This window comes from Osmerus eperlanus, chromosome 21, assembly GCF_963692335.1.
Source record: "Osmerus eperlanus chromosome 21, fOsmEpe2.1, whole genome shotgun sequence".
Lineage (NCBI taxonomy): Eukaryota > Metazoa > Chordata > Actinopteri > Osmeriformes > Osmeridae > Osmerus > Osmerus eperlanus.
In genome coordinates, this window is record NC_085038.1 from 11,670,484 (window position 1) to 11,679,776 (window position 9,293).

At 39.5% G+C, this 9,293-nt stretch overlaps 1 protein-coding gene across 1 annotated transcript; it reads right to left on the reverse strand.

The window, feature by feature from the left end:
• Positions 1-14: 14 nt before the first annotated feature.
• On the reverse strand, positions 15-3,361 carry LOC134007898 (up-regulator of cell proliferation-like). Its single transcript, XM_062447617.1, has 2 exons — positions 3,333-3,361; positions 15-3,261 (listed from the first exon to the last, which is right to left on the reverse strand). Exons 1-2 carry the CDS (start codon positions 3,359-3,361, stop codon positions 15-17), a joined length of 3,276 nt encoding a protein of 1,091 aa, XP_062303601.1.
• Positions 3,362-9,293: the final 5,932 nt, after the last annotated feature.

A 9,293-nucleotide genomic window follows, 5' to 3' on the forward strand; every position in this document is an offset into this window, starting at 1 on the left:
GATTCATCTGTGAATTATTTGGCCTTTCTTTTGTACTCTTTCCTCGTTTCTTTCTGGTAGTAAAGGCCTTTGAAGTCATTACAGTACTGGGGCTTCAACGCCAAAAAGTTTCTTTCTGGGTCTTTGTCTTTGATGAAAGCTTCATGCATGCTCTGAAATTCCCTCGCTGCATGCCCACAGATGTGTATTTTCAGAGCTGCAGCAATCTTAGGACTTATGTCCAACTCACAGTGTTTTTTCAGGTTATTTTCAATTAATTCCAGTAGTTCCATGGTGTGAGCTGGGTGGTAGTCAGTTTTTTCTTTCACCTTTCCTGCTACAAATGTCAGACACTGGTTTATGGTGTCATTGGCCATGTCTTGAACCTTTTCAGTCTCAAAAGTGCTCTTTGAAAAATTCTTATTGAATAGCTTCTTAATTATGTGTTCCCTGTTCACTTTAAATGCATCTTTCCCACAGTTCTCTAAAGGCTTTGATTTATTTAGCATCTCCTGGACTTTGGGACCTTCCCTTGTCAAGTTAACATGAAGATCAGTGGTGATCAGTGCTGGAACATTTTGAGTCTCATGACATTTAAATGAGAGCTGTTCTGAAGTTTCAGTCCACATCTTTTCAAATTCTTGTTCGATTTGCTCTACGGTCATTTTCTGTTTACCTCGACAACACTCAACAAGTTCAGAAACATTTTTCTCCATAATAGTTTTATTGTTTTTTGTAATTCTGTCTACTCCAAATGTGCATTTTCTCACATCCACAGCAACTTCTAATCTTCTCTCCACTGTCTTGGCCATCCTCCTCTTTCTGCTTTCTGTATCAATGTGGAATTCATTCTTGTACTTCTCAACCAGTCGCAAATTTGCACCTGTTTTGTAGTATTCAGCCACTTTGTTGACAAAAATATTTCCATGTCTCTCAAGTTGAAGGTTAGCTTCAGTTCTTAACTCTTCTGCAAATTTGTCAAGGAGATTCTCTTCTTGAGAGTCAATCAAACCATAGTTTGCCACTCTAGTTTCTGCCTCCAACAGCCAAATGGAAATCGGCTTTTGGAAGTCCCATTCCCAACTGCTAAACTCTGCACTAAGCTTGCTGTATGCTTCAGCCACCAGGCTGTTGCGAAAGTTAAAGAGGAAGTTCTCACACTTTACTGCATCCCATAAATCTTTCACAGACTTGCTGAAATCCAGCAATGTTTCTGCTGCTTCGGTTTTATTAGAAAATGTTTGGATTAAATAGCTCTTGACTTTGGCCACACCTTCACTATAGCCTTGATTGACTGGAGCCATGGGTGGACTTCCATACCACAGACCTGGCAGGTAGCAGGTGTCCTCTGCTCTGTAGTTGATGATGTCAGTGAATACCAAGTCTTTACCCAAATGTTCCATCCTGCTTGCAACGCTTGTCATTTCATTGAGCTGTTCTAAAAGGAGCTTCTGATCCCTACGGTTTTTGTGAGGAGCAGAGATATCCGGCACATTCTGGTGCACAAACAGACAACCGGGCTTCTTCCCTGATTCTTTCTGAGACATCCTGAGGAAGGCATGAGCTACGATCTGCAGGAGATCTCTCACATCTGAGTGGTTTTCCATAGCAATGTTCACAATGGATATGTCACTCAGTCCTACCACAAACGTGGCCAGCTCATTATCGTGTTTATAGTTGTCAGTTAAGTCTAACAACTGTGCAGCCTTCAAACCCTCTGTATCGATGATCATTAGGAAGTCACATTTGATCACATCTCTGAACTCATGTTTGATCTTGATGAGCTGCATGAAGGCTCCTCGGGTGCATCTTCCACTGCTGACAGCAAACTGAACACCAAACATGGTGTTAAGAAGAGTGGACTTCCCTGAGCTTTGGGACCCTAGAATTGTAACCACTCGAATCTTGTTATTGAGTTGGATGAGAGAGTCAAGTTCTTTCAGGACATCGGTTACCCACCTCATTGGGATGTTAGACACATCCCCATCCATGAGTTCCAATGGAAAGCCAGCCAACATTAAATCAGCACAGATTGTTGGCAGTTCTTGAAGTTGATGTTTAAGGTCAGTGGTTTCAGGAACACACATAGATGCTTCATACAGCTGACCAACTTCTCTCAGGAAGTGTTCTGTTCCCAAGGATCTGTCAACAAGTTCCTTCATGTTGGTGTCAGGGTGACCCTCAGGAAATGCCTGTCTTTGGTCTCTCTTCATAAGTTCAGAATGTTTTGCTCTTGATATGTTGTCCAGGATGATCTTCATCCACTTGAGGAAATAAGATCGTTCTTCTTCTGGACTTTTCAAACCCTCAATGAACCATTTGACGCTGTCACTCATGCCAATTTTCACCTGTTCCCTCCTTTGTTCAGTCTTATTGCTTTCATGTTTTTCATCTCCTGCTAATTTAAGTATGCATTGTTCTTTCTCCAGTCTAGTGAGTTCCTTCCAAGTTGTCCCTTGTAAAGGTAGTTTGATGTTCTCTGTTACTCTGGCTGCTCTATACTTTGCTGTGTCACAAGGACTGCATTCTTCATCCACTGGGATAGACAACTGAGATGCAACATCCACCATACTCTCCACTTTAATTTTGAGGTGGTCTGATTTCAAGACCTTTTTCACTTCAGAACAAATCTTATCCACAAGTTCTGCTTCATTCATATTTTTTCTCTTTTCTATAATCTCAACGTTGTATTTCTGGAACTCTGCAGCTTCTTTCTTTAAACCAGATTGAAAGTCACAGACAATGAAGAGTTGCAGTTTCAGTTGACTAAGGTCTGGAATACATTTGACATCCAGATCATCACAAAACACAAACATTGCAGCTGATGTTTCACAGAGGAACTTGAACTGGGTTGGAAAGTCCTCAATATCTCCACGAAGATTAGCTACAGCCACAGGTTCAGGGAAGACGTCAATGTTCGGGATTCCACTTGGCAGGTACCAGCTTATTTCTACTAAACCATCAGATATCGTCTTTGGGATGTTCCCAGCTCTCATGTTACGGTGAACAAATGTGTTGTGGGTCTGTTGGGAATTACTGAGATCATTTAAAACCTTAGACTTTGACAAGCTGCTATCTCCGAATCTAACAAAAGACACCATTGGGAGCTCAGTCTCTACAATACTTTTCTCCACATACTCTTTTGAGTCACCAGGAGGGTGAGGTATAAATTGCTTAACAATGTCCCTCATGGCCCACAGCATCAGAGTGCATTGCTGTGTTTCAGGGTTGGGCAGCAGCAGAGGAACAGCAAACTGACACAGGGATAATTTAGATTCATTGCTTTAATGTTCACCATCAGCAACCTCTTTAAAAATAATTGTAGTTGTGATGGAAGGTCAGCTTTTTCAGACATAGAATTTTCATCTATCTGTCCTACCATCTCTACAGTCAGTTTGTTTGTCCAACAATGTCCTAGTCCCAAGTTGTCCAATAGACACTTCAAACTTTTGTCTGCAATAAGAAATTAGGAAAAGTAATATCTAGTAAAAAACTAACAGTCAATACCATTCACAATACAATATACACCTTCAACCAGAGTGGCTATCAAGTTAAACTAAAGTAGTGCAGTAGTTGACTTACTTGTGCTATGATCAATAGGTTTTCTTAAGCTTGTGCAGCCATTTTCTAGCACAGTGGCCAGCTTAAAGGTGTATGTTCCTGGCTCCAGATCAGATAAAACAGCACTGTTGTTTTTAGTTATGTGTTCGATGTTTTCTCTATTGCAGGAATACTTGAATGAATATGACAGATCCTCCATGTTGACTGGAGTGTCCCAACACAATGTGACAGATGTGTTTTTAACTTTCTTCAGATGCAGGTTTTCAGGAGGGGTTGGTTCTAGAAAAGTTAACATCATGTTAATGATATGTTCATCACATGTTCATCATATATGAATAACATTAATAACATTTATGTGGTGAGGTAAGGGAATACCAACGACAACCACAAATGGTTTGCCAGCACACTATTTTAACTGCACTGTTCTTGAAATTGCATGTATTAATGACATTAATTATGTATTAATTTCATGTATTATTATTATTAGGATTGTTCAACCCTAAAACGGTCAATGAATGTCAGAATAGTCAACGTTAGTGAATGTAACATTGTGTAACAAAGTGTATTCAACCTGAGAAGACGTGGGTATGTGTATTACTGTTTTTAAATTTAAACCACAAAAAAAACCTACATATAAAAAAAATGCATCCAGCACAGTGTATCAGTGCAATCTCCCTGCCCTTGCATATCAATGCCCCTGGTGTGATAGGTTTATAAGATCTACTGTAAGGCCTAACAGACAGAAGGTGAACGTCAGACAGAATTTCTACTCACCTGTGTTTGATGTCGTTTCAACAAACTTGCTCAGTTTCTCATTGTCTCCAACAGTTGCAACTTTAATGGCATACTCTCTGCCAGGCTTGAGGTTAGTTATGTTATAGGATGACTCATGAACAATATGGTGGTCGGATTGTCCACCAGATTTCCACTCAACTCTGTACCTTTGCTTCTCCTCCATGTCATCAGGGGGTTGCCAGCTCAGAGATGCTGAGGTTGTTGTCGATGAGTTAACTGTTATGAACCTTGGTGGCTCAATATCTGAAAAACAAACACATAGAAGTATGCAGACACATAAATACAATAAGGGATTTGGGGCTCTAAGTAAAACTGGAAATGCAACCTCAATTCCAAAAAAGTTGGGACGTTGTGTAAAATAAAATACAAAACAGAAAACAATGATTTACAAATCACATAAACCCATTATGTTATTCACAATAGAACATTAAACATTTCAAATGTTTAAACTGATTAAATGTATCATTTTTCATCATCACCTATCATTTTAAGGAAAAAATAAGGTAATTTTGAATTTCATGGCAGCAACACGTCTCGAAAAAGTTGGGACAAAGCCATGTTCACCACTGTGTAGAATCCCCTCTTCTTTTAACAACAGTCTGTATCTGTCTGGGAACTGAGGAGGGCTGCGTTTCCCGATAACAATGGATGGTAGCAACGATCGAGCAAAAAACGAAACCATCGATATTTCTTACGTGCGTTTCCCAAATATGCTCGTAAGGAGTAGGCTAAACTATCCGCTTTCAAGAGTTACGAATTTTCAAGAGACACTTTAGCTACGATGTCTTTGGGAACGGCCCGTAAAACTAAGATTCGTCCTACGATGGATTCTACAATCAACTTAGGCTTATGACGCTTTCGGGGAACGCAGCCGAGACCAGTTGCTGGAGTTGTGGGAGAGGAATGTTGTCCCTTTTGTGTCTGATACAGGGTTCTTGCTGCTCAACGGTCCTGGGTCTTCTTTGTCATATTATTCGTTTCATGATCCACCAAATGTTTTTAACTGGTGAAAGGTCTGGACTGCAGGCAGGCCAGTTCAGCCCCCAGATTCTTCTTTTACGAAGCCATGCAGTTGTAACAGATGCAGGATGTGGTTTAACATTGTCTTCCTAAAATATGCAAGGCCTTCCCTGAATTTTTTTTTGCCTGGATGCAAGCAAATGTTGCTCTAAAACCTGTATATACCTTTCAGCATTTATGTTGCCTTTCTAGATGTGCAAGCTGACCATTGAATTGAATTGCCTTGTTGTTGAAATGTGCTATACAAATAAACTTGCCTTGCCTCTCCTCTTTAGTCCAGAGGATGCAGCGTCATTGGATTCTGTTTGTATTTACATTTTGCACAGCGTCCCAAGTTTTAGCTAATTGGGGTTGTATAACTAATCACAAGTGTCATTGCAACACTAGTATAGATACACAAAGCCACATGTGCCAAGTGGCATTACCCTCTTCTATCGTGTTTGCTGTTGGGAGGTTCAGAACCCCCCAAAAAATAGGCTCTTTTTCAGTCTGCTGCTATTACAGCACACAGTAATACAAAGCTCATATGTGATTAAGGTTGAATTAGTAAAATCAAATTATTGGCATTATACAGGTTAATGCCATGAGCAGATTTTAGAAAAGCAACCTTAAACTTTATACCTACTGTTTTGTAGAAGAGTCATACACATGAAATCAGAAGTTCTAAACTCAGTGGAGGTGACATTGAAGTCATGCGGCCAGGGTGTAGTTTGTTTACAGCCTACAGTTAGATTTTTACTTCTTCACAGATAAACAAACAAAATGTGTTATGATCATAAACTTCTTTATGTACTTTGGTTCGATGCTAATGTCGTGGCCGAAAACTGTATGAAACTGAATGATTAACTGTCTGACTTACCTTAGATGAACTATCACAGACTAAGGACTGAATGTGTACCTTAGATGAACTGTCACTGACCAAAGATTATGACCCAAGTAATCAGGAGACATGGAAAGAGGCCATAACTGACCTTAGATAGACCCAGATACACCCAGATACTTAGTAGATGGAAAGTAACAGCTGACGTGTAAGCAAGCAGGGTCAATGACTGAACAACTTTAGTTGGACTCTCGCACGGCTCATATAAGCACTAAGTCACCTACTAGGGGGTAAGTTATAGACATAAAACACAATGCACTACTAGGCTATAGAAACTCCACTTGCTTAACCCACTGTACAACAGTTCAGGGACGCAAGTTTGATATAAGCTTTGGCAGGGACATCAATATTTAATACTGTTTTTTTGGAGCTTCATCATGAAGCTTCGTGTAATATTGTTTTTATGTTTTAGTCATGTTTAGTCATGACCGGTAGGCCTATCATTTAGAAACTATCATTAGTTTTGTAATGTTTTCTTAGCCTACTTCAATTCTGACTTCTGTGCCGAGTCCGACACCTGGACTTCTGTGTGCGTGCTGCAGTGGCTATTTGGCAAGCTCAGAAGAGCGCGCTGACATGGAATTCTGCATCGCTTTGTGTTTTCGGTTAACCTGTTTACGCTCCTGTTTCGCTCGCGAGACAAAAATGCTGCCTCCCCCTTCCTCAGTTACGACGCACTAAATTCTAAAAAATATATTTTTTAGACGCTACACATGTTATACATCGTTGGAAAGCTACGATTCTTGTGCTTCCATTGAAATAAACCAATTCAAGATCAAGTCGCAATAGCAAGCAAAGTCAACGTCTTTTTCCGGTGAACATTCCTTCAACAATGCCAAAGAAAAAAGTTGTACTCACCCTAAGTTGTTCAAATAGGTCCAGGTGTGCAAATCATGCCATCAAAACTTGATCTGCGTAAGTCCCAAGGGTTCAAAGTATCTAACCATGTAAAGTAATTCGTCCAAATACAATGTTTTACGTTCATGAATAGCCATTATCCTTTGTTTCATTATGCAAGTTAGCCGACGGAAGAAACAACTTGTTCACATAAAAGTGTTATTTTCTCAGATTTATCAACGGAGTATTTACAAAATGAAGGTCTCAAAATGTCCGTTGAACCCTCCCCTTTTGATTGACACCTTGTTCGACCCAATAGGAGCTTCCATGCCCCGTTGACAGCCCTCTAAAGCCAACTAGGTCTGTGCGTCCTGCCCCCCCCCCGCCCCCCCCCCCACACTCGTTCTAAACAAATTTCTCGAACTGGCTTCGACTGGCTCTGAAATTAGCTCGTTAGCCTTGTAGCTGACAGCTAGCTGAAAATGCCAATACCTCATTTGTATGCGTCTGTGGAGCCTTCAAAATAACAGTCGATTGCGCAATATGGTTGACAGAATCAGTGTTCTTTGTGCGCCAATCCTTGGAATCAGATAAAGCACTCCAATGTGTTCATGCTTCAGTTTTTGTGTTTCAGTATTACTAATTAGGGATTTAGCTATTATATATGATAGTTCTAAGTACCACCTTTCATTAGAGATAACAATTATGAAAAATAATACCTTTTTATTTGACCTTGACCTTGGTTACAAAGGGTCATTTTGGAGTCTCCAAAAGACCCTTTTAGAAAATTCCTGGATGTACTCTTATAAAAACATGTGTCAAATATGAATATATTGTGGTATTATGTTTGACTTTTGATTTGAATTGGGTAAGGCTTCAACCTGTGGTCCAATTTAGTCTTCCAGATAATACCTACCACCTCTAGGCCTATTCAGGCCTCTGTTTTCAAAACAAAATCTAGGCGGAAATAGAAATTTTCACTTTCCTTGTGTTCAAGCTTCTATTACTCAACACTAGAAGGACTGACAGGGGTCCTGACAACAGGGGACATAACTTCAGAGTGTCAGCTTTCAAAAGAGATCATTTACATGCATGTACTCCAAATGGTTCAAGAACAGCTTCCAATTTACTTTGGGTATGCTGTTTAGGCGTTTTCAGGCAAATTTAACAGGAACATGAAAAGGTTAAACACTTTTACGAGCGTTGATTGGGATACTGCGTTTATTTTTTCCGGGATTATCAATTTAAATTAATGCACTGACTAATAAAGTAAATTGTTAAAACTCAATTTTTTTTTATTTTACTGGGGCACAGCAGATTTATATTGGGGCACGTGCTCTCTCGTTTCCTAGTCCTACACTGTGTAGTTCATGTGCTGCCTTGTATGAGGACAAAACAAGCTTGGTCAAAGCCATTAAACCTAACTGCTTAGCATTCTTTGCATAATACACAAGGAGCTAGTTAGCTAACTGTCATAAGAAAATGCCCTTTTCCCTGTTTCCTCCATTACACGATGAGCACAAAACAAGCCTACATTTAGGTATATGTTTTATACATACACCTATAGGCGTCACTAGCCATTTTTTCTGGGGCTGCAGCCCCAAACATTTTGAGTGTAGGCCCAAGTTAAATTGTAATATCTCAGCCAGACACCAAGCCCTAATTGGCTACAATGTATAGTTTGGAACTGAACTCGAGCACAACAGAAATACAGTTTTCTTAACAGTAAAATATCTGTTTCCACTCTTTCTGTCCTGTACATTCAGGTCACAAAATTGTCGATAGAAGTTGGAGTAGCAATGTGTGCTTATTAGCAACACAAGATGGTACCAGAGTGTCACCCACCACCAACCAATGTGACACGGAAGTCAGCAGAGATCCATCGACATTCTACTTCTCTTTTTGTTAACATGTTGTGACTTTGTAAGTAGGCCTACTTTTTACAAGGTTTGTATTTTTACATCAATTCACATAATTTATACTAATTTAGCCTCTACATGTCTATATTATTGTATTGCCTACTTATTCTAATTAGTGACCAACCCTATAGCTATTAATTAATTATATATTGTTCATTATATTCAATAGCCTAACTGTAAGAGCATAACTTCCACTTTTTATGTAGGCTAAATACTAATGTAAAAAAAATGCTTAATTTATTTGGAAATTTCATTGCTGCCCACCATTAATCTACAATTTAACTATATTTTAGCCTACTTAT